This window comes from Lissotriton vulgaris, chromosome 2_1, assembly GCF_964263255.1.
Source record: "Lissotriton vulgaris chromosome 2_1, aLisVul1.2, whole genome shotgun sequence".
NCBI lineage: Eukaryota > Metazoa > Chordata > Amphibia > Caudata > Salamandridae > Lissotriton > Lissotriton vulgaris.
Window position 1 is genome coordinate 256,594,024 of NC_141687.1, and position 17,267 is coordinate 256,611,290.

Genomic DNA, 17,267 nt, shown 5'->3' on the forward strand with positions numbered 1-17,267 from the left:
TCTAGCAGCAGTGGTTCTAATATGTCCTCTTCCTGTAGAATTGTTAGAGTCTCTGGTGTCTGTCGGTGTTATAGATGTTTCACAGAACTTACAGGTTCACACATCGGACAGTAAAGCGATCAGTCAAGTTACAAAAGTCTTACATGTGTCATGAAGAGCTACAGTTTACACAGATCGCACAGGTGCACGCCTCTGAGAGCAGAGGTGTACCCGGGTTTCAGAAACAGTACACGCTTAGGCATCTCAAAGCAAAACCTTTCTTCATCTTGCACAGGTCAAACAGGCTCTGCTCTCTGATAACAGACCTGTTCTTCAGGTTATAGAGTCCTTACAGGATCAGGCACCTGCTATTGAAAGCAGCCTTCATATTACAAGAAATTTACAGGCAGAAGCTCAGGAAAGCATCGCTACCTCTCGGTGTACAGAGATCTTACAGAACAAATATCAACCAGGTTAAACATATTTTATAGGCCCGGGGTCGATTTAGACATCACTGTATCCCTCAGGTTACAACTGTATTACAGGATCAGACATCTGACTGTTTATAGGCTCCAGAGATCATGTAGTCTTAGGCTCCAGAAAGCCGAGCTAGCTTTCATATAACAGAGATCTTACAAGGCAGGACCCTTGAGACCAGAGGTATTTTTCAGAATGTTAATCTGGGAAAATATCGAGCACTAAGACTAAGTTGTTAGTAGCACCATCCTGAATATCTACTTTTAGTTCAGCAGAAACATGATGCAATTTAACGTATCTAGTTTAACTCCTAGTTTTATGTTTTTTGGGAGAGCCACAGATACATTAGTTGGGATAGGGCAGTTCATCTTAGACAAACTTCATGAAAGTCCATCCAACGATTCTTGCCCTAGGTGCAAACATTTTTATTCTGTGAGAATGAACATGGGGAAAATCAGTTTTGCTTCCCCCTCCTCCATCTTTTTCCCCACTAGATCGATCTTCAGTGCATGTGGCTTCATCAAACTTTACAAAACGTTTATGCAGTTAGGTTAAACACTACTAAATTTACCCAAGAATCATAACATTTCCTATGATCTGACTTTGATTCCGCCATTAAGACTCTGAATATGGTATGAAGGCGGAGCAGCACACCTGGACTACCTTTGAATTATTTATGCATGTGCAAGTGTTCAGGAAGCCTGATGGGGCAGGATGACAAACTTTGCCCCCAAGTAGTCCCAAGCCCTTAGCACAACATGAAAGCTAAATTCATTTAAGTGTGGGAAGAGGCCTTGGGATTCTACCTGTTAATTGTGCCCCAGGGGATCCCCTGGGGGATGATATAGCAACTAATGTACTACTTCGTTTCAGGAATATTTGGAACTAGTGCAACTTTCCTTAAAGCATGTTATGCTGTTGCTTCAGTTCTGTAACATTTTATGGAAAGTTACAGATCCTGCAAAGATGGTTATATATGGTTGATCTGTTGTAATTTAGTCTTTTAGCACAGAGGGTGCTGCTTAAGGTGGAAATCCAGGAATAGCATGTAGGGATTGTCAACAGTGTGAAATCAGACATTTTGATAAACAGATTGGAGGGATTTCAAAACTCAAGCAGTGTTCAAGGAAGGGGTTAAAAACTAGAAGAGAGCTAGCTATAGGACTGAGTCTAATTAGAGTATCTTGGTGTGACAATTACTGATAAAACAAGCCTAGTACAGTAGACTGATGTCATATTGTTTGTGCATCAATCTAGAATTGGAAGTCAAAACTGAACATCATCGTTGTGAATACAGCTGTTTATGAAACACTCTTGTAGGCCTAATTTTGGTTTTTATTTATTAGTTTTCCAAGAGAAGCATTTTCAATGTAATCAGAGTTTTACATGATCATTCACAACCGTAAATCTAGAGATCTAATAATATTAATTGGTAATAGAATAGGAAAACTCATTGGCCACTGTACATACAGATACATGGGGTGGGGAGAAAAGCAGAAGGTAAAACAAAAAATCAGCCTCTAATTATTTGCACGTGTGTTGTTGATTTTTAGAGAGAGTTCCCGAAGTTTTTCACCTTTCGAGCCAGAGACAAGGTAAGACTTCTTTGCTTATAAATTGATTGTATTTTGGTGGCAGGAGTGATGATTGTGTGACAAGAACGGATGGGGAAATAATTTTTGTCTCATTGATTTTCCTCCTTTATTTCATTCCACTGTCCTGTTGAAAAGAATGTTAATCTCGATAAGCAGGGAATAAGTGTGAAGTTTTCAAGACACTGCCAGTGCTTAATTTGTAAAAAAATAAAAATAAATAAGTGCCAGAGCTCTCTTCGGGAGGCCACTGCAGCTTGCACCACAGATTACCCCTGCCATACTGCACGTGATAGTAACAACTTAACTACTAGCGTGATACTTCTACAAGTGTGACAGTTCAGACTATTTCAGGCCCCCAGGCTATAAGTATGGCTTGGGCGGCAGATAATAGTCAACGTTAATTTATTTTAAATTAGCAATTAACTGTTGTTGTAGTCATCTCTAAATTAGCCAGACAGCGCCACCTTGTGGCAGATTGCCACAAACGCTGATGTTGAAAATTCACTGCTGGTTCCGAGCACCAGAAATCACTGGCTCAAATTAAGCACCGAACACTGCAGCAGGCTATATTGTGCATGCAGTGATTAAAGAATTAATGGTTTAGATCTTTCATTTTTTCAACAATTACACAGCTTTTGTCCTCATATGTACAGCTTAAAACTGAAACATCAACCTTTCAGATTATACAGAAAGAAGTTAAGGAAACCTGTCCCAGCCCCAACCATCTCCACACCTATAAAAGCTCATTAGCACCATGAAAACCACCCTTTGCTTGAGAAAATCATGGTACTGTTATGATCTCCTTAGTTTGCTTCATCTCACTCCCATAGCCCATCCCCTTGTACCACCATAACAGCACAATCTCTGCCAACATTTCCTTCTACATCTCAAAATCACCTTCATCAGAAACACTCTGAACAGGCCCCAGCTCCCCGCATAGTTCCCTTCCCTGCCACCGCTCTGCTTACCTTGGCTCCTCCCCACCACCGCCCCCTCATAGTGAGCCCACCCTGTATTCCATTGCAGTGGCAGATGCAGGTTTTTGTACAGGGGTCGGACTGAAACAGTGCTTAGTGGTTCTTCGTCACAGTCACTAAAGATTTCTTTGTAGAAAAACATCAACAATGCATGTGTTCCCTGTATTTTAAACACATGTAGAAAAACTCGTGTGATTTTGTTTTTGACCGCACTTGGGTATTCCTCTCTCCTCTCGATTCGTGGTGTTTCAGGCACCCTTGTTTTCCCACATCGCTTGCTTGTGTTTCTGAGTGTTTTGGCCAAAGGGATACTATTCTGTGCTCTCCTACACATCTACTGCTGCTAAACCCCTTATGCCTTCTCTGTACTACCTTTTACCCATCATCACTCTGCTCTCGCCTTCTCTGTGCCCCGTACCCACTTTTTGTCCTGGTCCACATGTGTTGTCTCTTTCTCTAATCTTTGCCTTTTCATCTATTTTCATCCACTCTGTGTCGTTTTTATTAACTGTGCTCTTCACCCACAGCCCCCTTGCAGCCTGTGCCCCCTTGCATGTTCTGCGCTGCATTTGAAATCAAACGAGAGAGCAAGGGATATTGTCACTCGGAAGTGAAAAGAGATACCTCCTATTCCCCTGATAGGAATATTTATGTAAACAAAAGAAGGAGTATCCCCTACGTCAGGTTTTTTTTAGAAAAACTTACGGAGGGTGAGTTGTTTGGCAAAAAAAGGAAAAAATCAACCTTTTTGTTAGGAAACCCCTCACTCACCACCTAGTGGTGACTTGCTTCATCATCGGGGTCCACCCTGGTGACCTAGCGTCACCAGGATGTGCTTCGACACCTGTGTTACAGTGGAGCAGGTTGTGACTGTATGTGCAAAAAAAGGTGTTAAAAATTGTCCTGGTTTAACTTAAAATCAATTTTATTATAAAGTAATCAGAACAATGTTAAAAATCACTGGCGAGATACTGCTTGGTGAGTTACGGCCAAGGTATCTCTATATGTGTCTGAGTGGCTTGGTCGACATGTTTCTACCATCAGGGCAGTAGCCCGGTATTCTTCAGGACCAAAAACAGGTGGATGGGAGGTGTGTGCCCCCTAAAAGGTACACCCTATCCTGATCCCCTGTAAACCAACTGGAAAAATGACCAGTGGTAGATGTGCTCTTTAAAAATAAAAAGAGCCGTCTGGTTGCAAAAAAGGGAAAGAGACCTGTAGGGAAAAGCAAAAAAGTACTGATTTCAGTAGAATTTCTATACTTTCCTGTAACGTCGTGAAGTGTCTCTGTGATATGACTAATCATGCCAAGGGACGTGCCCTCCGAGTGATCAAGTATTGTGTTCAATTCGGGTGGTTGGCAGGGAAGTATTATCCGAGTATGCACTCTTATCAATAGGTGCTCGTGTTTGCCATGCAGTACATATTTGTTACCTTTATAAAGATACACGGGCATGCACTTCATTTCAAATGCATGCATACCTGATTTATCATTCGTCTCATTCAACCACTTATTGTCTTTTGTGCCCAGTGAATTTCTATGGGCGTCTCTAGATAGGTGTGGCAGGTTGTGGCGTGTCCTCGTATATACAATTATACTTAGTTGTGCCAAAAATTATAGATAATAACAAACAGGACACACAAACATATACCATGTAGTGGCGTGTCCTCGTATATACAATTATACTTAGTTGTGCCAAAAAATTATAGATAATAACAAACAGGACACACGAACATATAACATGTAGGAGTGCGCGTAGATTCCATGGTTCGAACAGGGGGCTTACTTGTTATAAGCCTCTAGATTACTTCAACGGGCAGGGGGTAGGTTCTTCTAACCGCCAAACCAAGTTCTGAAATGGCGCGAAAGATAATAGCGGGGTGAGTAAGTCGAGCGAAGTGCTCGGTAGGAATCAAAATAATCACAGGTTTAGGGTTCCATCTCTGTTTGGAAAGACGAGGGGCATTTACTTACAGTTTGCGGGAGAAATAAACGGCCATTCACCTACTCCTATCCTCCTCTGCTCGGCTAGTGGTGCCGTGCGGGAGTTCTTCCGTTAAATGAGATTACTCTTCCGGGAAAGGCGTGGTGCCGTGCGCCGGAGGGGGAGGAGTTACAGGGCAGGACCTGGTGACGCGGTAAACGCGAATGTTTGTAAACAAAACGCGTGTCGGTTGCTATACATCGCTAGAGATGGTTTTGGGATTAGGGTCACTAGATACTATTGATTAGTGGACATCAGTATATTGTTATTAATCCCAGGAGAGAAGTGCTTAGAATTATAAAGTGCATGAAAAAAGGGGTATGATTAGGACCCACTGATTGCGGGTGGAGCTAGCTGTGGGAAACCACCTTAAATTATGCAGGTTTTAGATCGTGATGTGGACGTCATTATATATTAATCCCAAGAGACAAGTGCGTGGGATCTTAATGCACTATGGAAAGAGGATATGAATTGGCCCCATTTATAGTGCGATAACCTGGTGACGCGGTAAACGCGTATGTTGGTAAACAAAACGCGTGCCGGTTGTTATACATCGTTAGAGAAGGTTTTGGGATTAGGGTCACTAGATACTGTTGATTAGTGGACATTAGTATATTGTTATTAATCCCAGGAGAGAGGTGCTTAGAATTATAAAGCGCATGAAAAAGGGGGTATGATTAGGACCCACTGATAGCGGGTGGAGCTAGATGTGGGAAACCACCTTTAATTTATGCAGGTTTTAGATCGTGATGTGGGCGTCATTATATATTAATCCCAAGAGACAAGTGCGTGGGATCATAATGCACTTTGGAAAGAAGGTATGACTTGGCCCCACTTATAGTGGGTGAAGCTAGAGGTAGGAACACAACTGCAGTTGTGCAGGTTCTCATCGTGTGATGCAGGAACAGAGTTCATGGGTCATTTGAGCACATTGGCCCATGGAATGTTATCATTGAGTCCAACTTTATGCGTGGAAAGTCTATAAATCCACCTCTGCTCTTTCTCATAGAGGCGTGACTGTATGTTGGGACCCTGCTGTATTTGCTCAATAACAGTCCACCTCATGTCGTTTGGGGTATGCCCCATTGCCAGAAAATGGTCCGTGAGTCTTGTGTTGTTTTTCTTGCATCTGATTGTGCTACGATGTTCAGATATCCGTTGCTTCACTTTGCGGGTGGTCATTCCAATGTATGGTATATCACAGGAACATTTGATCAAGTATACAACATTTTGGCTATTGCAGTTTGTGTGTGCCCTCTGTTCCCAAGTTTTGCCTTCCTCAAGGTTCAATGTTTTAGTGTTGGTAGTCAAATGGCAGACACTGCAATCCCCACATCTTGAATGTCCTGTGACACGGGGGAGCCCCCATATTTCCGTGATTGTGGGGTTAGTAATGGTCAAGGTGGGTTTAGGTCTAGTGTTCACCAGAGTGTCTTTTAGACTGCGTGCCTTTTTGTAAGAAAACAGAGGTTTTTCCCATTTGTAGTTTCCTGTATGGAGTATGGACCAGTGTTTCTTTATACTTTTGCTCACCTGATTGGATATAGCATTGTATGTCGTGACACATGCTAGTGGAACCTCATCCTCGTTTTTGGTTGTGTCTTCCAATAGAGCTTGTCGAGGCTGGTTACGAGCTCTTTTCTGGCATTTGTTAGTAATTTTCTTGGGATAGCCACGTGAGGAAAGTTTTTGTGTTAGGTCATCTGCCTGGCTCTTGTAATCGGACAATTTACTGCAATTCCTTCTGAGGCGGAGATACTGTCCATAGGGAAGGTTTTCCCGTAGGGGGCGAGGATGGAAACTCTCGTATCTAAGCAAGTTGTTCTTTGCCGTTGGTTTGAAATGTGTTTTAGTTATTAGATTCTCATTTTCCCTTTGTATTTCGATGTCCAAGAAGACCATCTTGTTTCTGTCTATGCAGTGGGTGAACCGTAGATTCCTGTCACGGGTGTTCAGCCAAGTTATGAATTCCATAAGAGTTTCTTCTGAGCCTTGCCATATGGAGAAGACGTCATCTATGTATCGTCGCCAAAATTTTATGTGGCTGCCAAATGGGTTATCCTCTGCCAGGATGTATTTCAGTTCGAAGTCATATACGTAGAGCCCCGCCACACTAGGGGCAAAAACACTGCCCATAGATGTACAAGTAGGGGGTACATCTATGGGCAGTGTTTTTGCCCCTAGTGTGGCGGGGCTCTACGTATATGACTTCGAACTGAAATACATCCTGGCAGAGGATAACCCATTTGGCAGCCACATAAAATTTTGGCGACGATACATAGATGACGTCTTCTCCATATGGCAAGGCTCAGAAGAAACTCTTATGGAATTCATAACTTGGCTGAACACCCGTGACAGGAATCTACGGTTCACCCACTGCATAGACAGAAACAAGATGGTCTTCTTGGACATCGAAATACAAAGGGAAAATGAGAATCTAATAACTAAAACACATTTCAAACCAACGGCAAAGAACAACTTGCTTAGATACGAGAGTTTCCATCCTCGCCCCCTACGGGAAAACCTTCCCTATGGACAGTATCTCCGCCTCAGAAGGAATTGCAGTAAATTGTCCGATTACAAGAGCCAGGCAGATGACCTAACACAAAAACTTTCCTCACGTGGCTATCCCAAGAAAATTACTAACAAATGCCAGAAAAGAGCTCGTAACCAGCCTCGACAAGCTCTATTGGAAGACACAACCAAAAACGAGGATGAGGTTCCACTAGCATGTGTCACGACATACAATGCTATATCCAATCAGGTGAGCAAAAGTATAAAGAAACACTGGTCCATACTCCATACAGGAAACTACAAATGGGAAAAACCTCTGTTTTCTTACAAAAAGGCACGCAGTCTAAAAGACACTCTGGTGAACACTAGACCTAAACCCACCTTGACCATTACTAACCCCACAATCACGGAAATATGGGGGCTCCCCCGTGTCACAGGACATTCAAGATGTGGGGATTGCAGTGTCTGCCATTTGACTACCAACACTAAAACATTGAACCTTGAGGAAGGCAAAACTTGGGAACAGAGGGCACACACAAACTGCAATAGCCAAAATGTTGTATACTTGATCAAATGTTCCTGTGATATACCATACATTGGAATGACCACCCGCAAAGTGAAGCAACGGATATCTGAACATCGTAGCACAATCAGATGCAAGAAAAACAACACAAGACTCACTGACCATTTTCTGGCAATGGGGCATACCCCAAACGACATGAGGTGGACTGTTATTGAGCAAATACAGCAGGGTCCCAACATACAGTCACGCCTCTATGAGAAAGAGCAGAGGTGGATTTATAGACTTTCCACGCATAAAGTTGGACTCAATGATAACATTCCATGGGCCAATGTGCTCAAATGACCCATGAACTCTGTTCCTGCATCACACGATGAGAACCTGCACAACTGCAGTTGTGTTCCTACCTCTAGCTTCACCCACTATAAGTGGGGCCAAGTCATACCTTCTTTCCAAAGTGCATTATGATCCCACGCACTTGTCTCTTGGGATTAATATATAATGACGCCCACATCACGATCTAAAACCTGCATAAATTAAAGGTGGTTTCCCACATCTAGCTCCACCCGCTATCAGTGGGTCCTAATCATACCCCCTTTTTCATGCGCTTTATAATTCTAAGCACCTCTCTCCTGGGATTAATAACAATATACTAATGTCCACTAATCAACAGTATCTAGTGACCCTAATCCCAAAACCTTCTCTAACGATGTATAACAACCGGCACGCGTTTTGTTTACCAACATACGCGTTTACCGCGTCACCAGGTTATCGCACTATAAATGGGGCCAATTCATATCCTCTTTCCATAGTGCATTAAGATCCCACGCACTTGTCTCTTGGGATTAATATATAATGACGTCCACATCACGATCTAAAACCTGCATAATTTAAGGTGGTTTCCCACAGCTAGCTCCACCCGCAATCAGTGGGTCCTAATCATACCCCTTTTTTCATGCACTTTATAATTCTAAGCACTTCTCTCCTGGGATTAATAACAATATACTGATGTCCACTAATCAATAGTATCTAGTGACCCTAATCCCAAAACCATCTCTAGCGATGTATAGCAACCGACACGCGTTTTGTTTACAAACATTCGCGTTTACCGCGTCACCAGGTCCCGCCCTGTAACTCCTCCCCCTCCGGCGCACGGCACCACGCCTTTCCCGGAAGAGTAATCTCATTTAACGGAAGAACTCCCGCACGGCACCACTAGCCGAGCAGAGGAGGATAGGAGTAGGTGAATGGCCGTTTATTTCTCCCGCAAACTGTAAGTAAATGCCCCTCGTCTTTCCAAACAGAGATGGAACCCTAAACCTGTGATTATTTTGATTCCTACCGAGCACTTCGCTCGACTTACTCACCCCGCTATTATCTTTCGCGCCATTTCAGAACTTGGTTTGGCGGTTAGAAGAACCTACCCCCTGCCCGTTGAAGTAATCTAGAGGCTTATAACAAGTAAGCCCCCTGTTCGAACCATGGAATCTACGCGCACTCCTACATGTTATATGTTCGTGTGTCCTGTTTGTTATTATCTATAATTTTTTGGCACAACTAAGTATAATTGTATATACGAGGACACGCCACTACATGGTATATGTTTGTGTGTCCTGTTTGTTATTATCTATAATTTTTGGCACAACTAAGTATAATTGTATATACGAGGACACGCCACAACCTGCCACACCTATCTAGAGACGCCCATAGAAATTCACTGGGCACAAAAGACAATAAGTGGTTGAATGAGACGAATGATAAATCAGGTATGCATGCATTTGAAATGAAGTGCATGCCCGTGTATCTTTATAAAGGTAACAAATATGTACTGCATGGCAAACACGAGCACCTATTGATAAGAGTGCATACTCGGATAATACTTCCCTGCCAACCACCCGAATTGAACACAATACTTGATCACTCGGAGGGCACGTCCCTTGGCATGATTAGTCATATCACAGAGACACTTCACGACGTTACAGGAAAGTATAGAAATTCTACTGAAATCAGTACTTTTTTGCTTTTCCCTACAGGTCTCTTTCCCTTTTTTGCAACCAGACGGCTCTTTTTATTTTTAAAGAGCACATCTACCACTGGTCATTTTTCCAGTTGGTTTACAGGGGATCAGGATAGGGTGTACCTTTTAGGGGGCACACACCTCCCATCCACCTGTTTTTGGTCCTGAAGAATACCGGGCTACTGCCCTGATGGTAGAAACATGTCGACCAAGCCACTCAGACACATATAGAGATACCTTGGCCGTAACTCACCAAGCAGTATCTCGCCAGTGATTTTTAACATTGTTCTGATTACTTTATAATAAAATTGATTTTAAGTTAAACCAGGACAATTTTTAACACCTTTTTTTGCACATACAGTCACAACCTGCTCCACTGTAACACAGGTGTCGAAGCACATCCTGGTGACGCTAGGTCACCAGGGTGGACCCCGATGATGAAGCAAGTCACCACTAGGTGGTGAGTGAGGGGTTTCCTAACAAAAAGGTTGATTTTTTCCTTTTTTTGCCAAACAACTCACCCTCCGTAAGTTTTTCTAAAAAAAACCTGACGTAGGGGATACTCCTTCTTTTGTTTACATAAATGTTCTGCGCTGCCTCATCCAATCTCAGTCCTCACCCCCTGTGTGTGTCACACCCCCTCTGTGTCCTGTCATCTACTGTGTACTTCACCTGATCCGGACCCAAAATGTACATTCATGCACTCTATCGCCTACCCACTTAACAAACACAATAGTTGCATCACTTCTAAGTCAACCAATGGCAGACCCCCTTCTCTCCATCCAGCTAGACTCTCTACTGCAGTGAGGTGCCAAGGACTGAACAGAAAGAAAGGAAATCTGCTACCACCTCCCTTCAGAGAGATTCAAAACTCCTTTTAATACCCTGGTTCCGAACAACCTTAAATACTGCAGCAACTTCTGAGTTGGTCTCCTGCAGTATTCCTTTTGCTCCTTAATATAATACACTGCCATATGCACACCCACTTCCCCTTACCCACACCAAGCTTGGTTCTGTGTCTGTATGTCAGACATAGGTTACTACATCAACCCTGGCTCTCGAGGTATTAAATTGCACCTCTCTGCCCGACCGCATCAAACACTCTCATGCCACATCCCTTTATGCTTGCTGCTCTCTGACATCTATAATCTCCCTATCAAAACCACCCAGCACCTTACCCAGGTTTAGGCCCTTCTAGCCTATTTCACCCCTCCACTCCCCTCCACTAGACTTTCCACCCTAGAAAGCACTGGGGCACTGGCCTTTGTGCCTGTATTTAGGTAAAGTATGAGGGGGGTTTACCCAAAAGAAGTCACTGGAACCTGGGTTGCAATGTTATTAAGAGGGAAGGGGTCCCAGCAAGAAAACATATGTATTAACCAAAATTAGTTGAAAGTAGTACACATCATTTGTCTACAATGTTTTAATCACAAAGTAGACATTACAGGGATATAGTATCCAACAATATTCATTACATGAAGGTTGAACAGTGCCCCTGGGCGAACAGAAGGAGTGATAGGGTGAGGGTAGTGAAGGTGGGGATGGTGACATTAAAAGCAAGCAAAAAGTCTCAAACAATTTATGATTCAATTGCAATATAAGGACAAAGATAAATCCAAATGGTCCGCTTTAAACAAACACATGCCCCATGTAATGCACAATTAACAAAGTCTCAAGCGTGGGGCTGGGGTATAGTGGAAGGTTGTCGACGTTTCGACCCACTGGATGGCAGGAGTTAGTAGGAGCCTTGCGGCGGGGTCTTCATCAGGACTGGTGGTGGGGCTAGCAACCTCTATTAATCGGTGCTCATCGGTAAAGGGTTTCAGTTGTCAACGATTCATCTAGATATATATATGGCTGGAGTAGTAAACTGGCCCGGGAACGCTGGGCCGGAATTAATCAAATGAGGTATCAGGGGAGGGGGGTTCAGTGACGGTCGTTCCCGAAGTGATGCGTGGCGCTGTGCAAATATTCAAAAGTCGCCCGCGATCAAGAAGACGGTCCGGTGTGCGAGTCAACCGGTGGTATCACTTCTAAGTCAACCAATGGCAGACCCCCTTCTCTCCATCCAGCTAGACTCTCTCCTGCAGTGAGGTGCCAAGGACTGAACAGAAAGAAAGGAAATCTGCTACCACCTCCCTTCAGAGAGATTCAAAACTCCTTTTAATACCCTGGTTCCGAACAACCTTAAATACTGCAGCAACTTCTGAGTTGGTCTCCTGCAGTATTCCTTTTGCTCCTTAATATAATACACTGCCATATGCACACCCACTTCCCCTTACCCACACCAAGCTTGGTTCTGTGTCTGTATGTCAGACATAGGTTACTACATCAACCCTGGCTCTCGAGGTATTAAATTGCACCTCTCTGCCCGACCGCATCAAACACTCTCATGCCACATCCCTTTATGCTTGCTGCTCTCTGACATCTATAATCTCCCTATCAAAACCACCCAGCACCTTACCCAGGTTTAGGCCCTTCTAGCCTCTTTCACCCCTCCACTCCCCTCCACTAGACTTACCACCCTAGAAAGCACTGGCCTTTGTGCCTGTATTTAAGCCTGCCCTCAAAGCGCACTGGCCTTTGTGCCTGTATTTAAGCCTGCCCTCAAAGCCCATTCCCTCGGGTGTGAGGACCTTCACGACTGACAACCTTTCCTCACTTCTCCTGGACCTCACACTCTTGTCCATTCATAGTACGTTTACTTTAATGTAGATATAAACATTTTATTTCTGTCTTGTGTATTGGACGGTCATTACCCATGCGTCCTGTATCACTAACCAGTGTCTCATCAGCATTCCTATGTCACTGTCATCCTCCATTGGTGTAATGCACCCCCGCTGTTATGTGCAGCAGTCTTGTTTGAAATTCTGAAGCTTTTTATAAATACAGACACAACTCTCTACTGCAATGTCAATAGCTTCGATGATGTATTGCGCTGTTACCATTTGTGTTTTACCGTGTGCCCCGGTTGTCTCTTTACCCACACCCCAGTTTTTGGAAGACCGGATTTACCGCCACCTGGAGCCGGCGCTGGCTTTCCAGCTGGAGCTGAACCGGATGCGAAATTTCGATCTCACCGCCATTCCCTGCTCCAATCACAAAATGCACCTGTACCTCGGGGCGGCAAAAGTTGAAGTGGGCACAGAGGTGACCGACTACCGGTTCTTTGTGCGTGCCATCATCAGGCATTCGGATCTAGTGACGAAGGTAGGTAGAACATCTGTTTTATGATAGATATTGGCTTTGGCTAAATGGAAAACACCATTTAACAGATGTAATCATGCATTCTTATGGAATGACGCTTATCTTAGCGAGATGGGCTTCTATGATATTCTGCTCAGTTTCTAATCTTTCCAAGGCCTGAGAATGCTGTGGTGGACCTTTGTGTAATTGTTGTTTTAGACCTTTCATGGTGATGTGTTGTTTGCTCTAATCAAGAAACTGGAGAAATTCAAAGGAGTCTGGGAGATTGATACTGTTGTATCTGTGGGATATAGTAGTACTGTCTATGATGCAAAAATTAAGTGCTTTAGTTTTTCACTCTTATGCCCCTTTGCTTTGTAGAAGGTGCAGAGGGAGTTACTGAAGTACATTTGAGGCGAATAGATGCCGTGAGATTTGCCGGAGTACTTTTCAGACCCTTAGAGGCAGAGGGAGTTGCCGGAGTAACTTTGAGGCCATTAGATGCAGTGGAAGTTGCTGGAGTACCTTTGAGGCGAATAGATGCTTTGGGAGTTACTGGAGTACCTATGAGGCGAATAGATGCTGTGGGAGTTGCTGGAGTACCTTTGAGGCCATTAGAGGCAGTGGGAGTTGCCGTAGTACCTTTGAGGTCATTAGATGCAGTGGGAGTTACTGGAGTACCTATGAGGCGAATAGATGCTGTGGGAGTTGCTGGAGTACCTTTGAGGCCATTAGGGGCAGTGGGAGTTGCCGGAGTACCTTTGAGGCCATTAGATGCAATGGGAGGTGCTGGAGTACCTTTGAGGCGAATAGATGCTGTGGGAGTTGCCGGAGTACCTTTGAGGCCATTAGAGGCAGTGGTAGTTGCTGGAGTACCTTTGAGACAATTAGATACAGTGGGTGTTGCTGGAGTGCCTTTGAGGCCATTAGATGCAGTGGGAGTTGCTGGAGTACCTTAGAGGCCAATACATGTAGTAGGAGTTGCTGGAGTGCCTTTGAGGCCATTAGATGCAGTGGGAGTTGCCGGAGTATCTTTGAGGCCATTAAAGGCAGTGAGAGTTGCCGGAGTACCTTTGAGGCTATTAGATGCAGTGGGAGTTGTAGGAGTACCTTTGACACCAGTAGATGCTGTTGGGGTTGCCAGAGCATCTTTGAGACCATTCGTTGCAGTGGGAGTTCCCGGAGTATCTATGAGGCCAGTGTATTCAGTGGGAGTTGCCGGAGTACCTTTGAGGCCAGTGGATTCAGTGGGATTGCTGGAGTACCTTTGATGCCATTAGATGCAGTGGGAGTTGCTGGAGTACCTTTGGGGCCATTCGATGCAGTGGGAGTTGCTGCAGCATCTTGGAGGCCATTCGATGCAGTGGGAGTTGCTGCAGCATCTTGGAGGCCATTGGATGCAGTGGGAGTTGCTGCAGCATCTTTGAGGCGATTAGATGCAGTGGGAGTTGCTGCAGCATCTTTGAGGCGATTAGATGCAGTGGGAGTTGCTGGAGTACTTTTGAGACCAGTAGATGATAGTTGGCTAGTCGGAATGGGTTGCCACCTCGTTTCATCCCGACAGTACACCATGTTTGCAGGAATGGGCTTTGCGTTTTGATTATTGTTATCAAACGAGGGAGGCCAGTGGCTTCCATTTAAGTAGCCCATTACTTTTATACCTAACATTCATTAGGTTGTCATGATCGAGACCAGCAATGGAAATGTTGTGTTGTAGTGTCATGAAGCAAGTTACAACCCTACACCCGGATGTTGCTGAGAAACTTAAGCAAGTGTCAGGACTGGGCCTTCAGCGCTGCAGTAATCAATGGGTGCTCTGTAATGGTCTCACTCTCTTTTCCGTAAAGTCCTAAAGACCTGGCTCTTCACTACTTGTTAGGTTCCCTTCTGTGCCTCTTGCGAACATTGGCTCTATTCGTAGCACCTTGACGCCTTTGGGCAAAGTTTGCGCTTTATTAGACTAATATTCATTCATTCATTCAAATGGCAGAAAGGAGGGGTGTGGTGTATCCATCGACATCGAGGTGCAGTAAAAATTGGAGCCCGATTCACAGCGCTTTTCTATCCGCAGTATCATCTGCTCTCCTTATTTCTCCCTTTGGCACCATGTCACTACACTTCCTGCTACTAATGTTAGGGGTTATGGATGCAAAGGCAGGAATAGATAAGAGTAGTGCACCAAGAGCTTTGTTTACTGTGTTTAGTTTACACTCCTTGTCTCTCCATTAGCCCATCAGCAGCTGCTAATAATCTGTTGGGGGCAGGCTTTGAATAAAAGGGGCATCTTGGTTGTCATTGAGGGTCAAAGGGGGTGTGAAGTCACTTCTGCTACTTCTGGCAGTTTGATAATACAACATCCATATCTTACGTTTGACTTATTTCTAAATTTCCAATCCAAAGACGCACTTACTGAAAAAAAGTGTTAAGTTTGGCAGAAATTATTTAGGACAAAGCTACATTAATGGTAGTATTTGCCTACTCACCTGTCATCTAATAGATACTTGGTACATTCGATGTTGGATGTGGGGTACATTATTGTTTTTGTTGGATGGCCCGGGACCAAATGGACGTTTGAAACCTGCACTGGGAAGTGACGTTTTTATTTTGGTGTGATGTGTAGTTGTTTGCAGACAGTTGTTCCCTGGGTTGGGTTCGGTTCCCTGTATGGCTCTGATATCAGAATGTTCTCTCCGCTTGGCTCCCAGTGGCCCTTCCCCTTCTGCAATTGTCTTTATTTTAGTTATTGTTTTGGATTTTAATAAAACACACTGATACCTCTGTATATATTATATTGTAAATAGAACCACTGTTCAGTAACTAAAATAATGTTGTCTCTGTTGTCATGAATAGATTTAAGTTTAGTTCTAAGCAACCTTTAAATTGTTGTCCACTGATGTGCATTTCCACAGGAAGCATCGTTCGAGTATCTCCAGAATGAAGGGGAGCGCCTGCTCCTTGAAGCCATGGATGAGCTGGAGGTGGCCTTCAACAACACCAACGTCCGCACTGACTGCAACCACATCTTCCTCAACTTTGTGCCGACCGTCATCATGGATCCTTCTAAGGTGAGTCTTCTGCAGTGAGCGGGTCTAGGCATGAGTTTCTTCACACCAGCTATGCAGCCGCAGGCTTACCATGAGACCAAATGTGATGCATGATCGGTGTACAATGCAGACAGTATCTTCCACTGCCAAGTGCAATGTCTGAGATTAGTATGAGATGTGGATGGAAGGTACAGATTGTTGTACAGAAGAATGCGCAAACAGTAAACTTTGAAATGAATTGCATTCTCTAGACGTTAAATGTTGAAGGGATTGGTGCAAAATCCACACATTTTGCGATGTGCCAGCGATCTCTGATATCTTATATGGCCAATTCATTGCCAGAGCAGGGTTACATGGATCACTGACAGATTTGGGAGGTTGTAAGTTATCATAAACTTTGTGACCGAGGCCGGATTATTTTGTGGGCGGGTGGTCCTGTTAATGCCAAAGGGTGCCCCAGGGAAAGCTGGGATGGAACAGAAATTATAACACGGAGATTTCTCTACCTAAAGCTGATAAAATCTAATTTGATTAAAGACAAAGAGATGGATATCATAAGCATTCAGCTGCAGTTGGACTCCCAGCAGCGATCTGCTTCGTAAAGGGCCTGTATGATATATCTTTTAAAGTAATAGTAATCTCTCTAGTGCTGCCTGATTTTGCTTGAACTTGAACTAATTTGGAGGCTCAACTTAATACCACAACTCCATCTGAATGGTAGACAAAGGTTAAGAACTACAGCCACGCTTCCCGACACCCTGGATATTAATTGTTAAGCCAGAAGAAAAGAACAAGGTGCATTTCAAGTGTAACCCTCGGACAAAAGAGGAAAAAAGGTAGGGAAAGGGGGCTCCAACCAAAAATGTAGTATAAACTTTACTTCACTCTCCTATAGTGAATTCCGCCAGTGTGTAGATCTGCAATCTTTCCAGATACTTGGGAAGGAAATCACAAAGAGGAAAACAAAGTGACG

The 17,267-nt window shown here is 44.0% G+C and overlaps 1 protein-coding gene across 7 annotated transcripts in view; it reads left to right on the top strand.

The window, feature by feature from the left end:
- Positions 1-17,267, top strand: part of ACACA (acetyl-CoA carboxylase alpha) — a 1,131,726-nt gene that overhangs the window by 569,095 nt on the left and 545,364 nt on the right. For all 7 annotated transcript variants that reach the window (XM_086954890.1, XM_086954892.1, XM_086954891.1 and 4 more), the window contains 3 exons: positions 2,010-2,051; positions 13,059-13,274; positions 16,160-16,315. In XM_086954890.1, the coding sequence (XP_086811016.1) occupies positions 2,010-2,051; positions 13,059-13,274; positions 16,160-16,315 (414 nt within the window). The remainder of the gene's footprint in view (positions 1-2,009; positions 2,052-13,058; positions 13,275-16,159; positions 16,316-17,267) is intronic.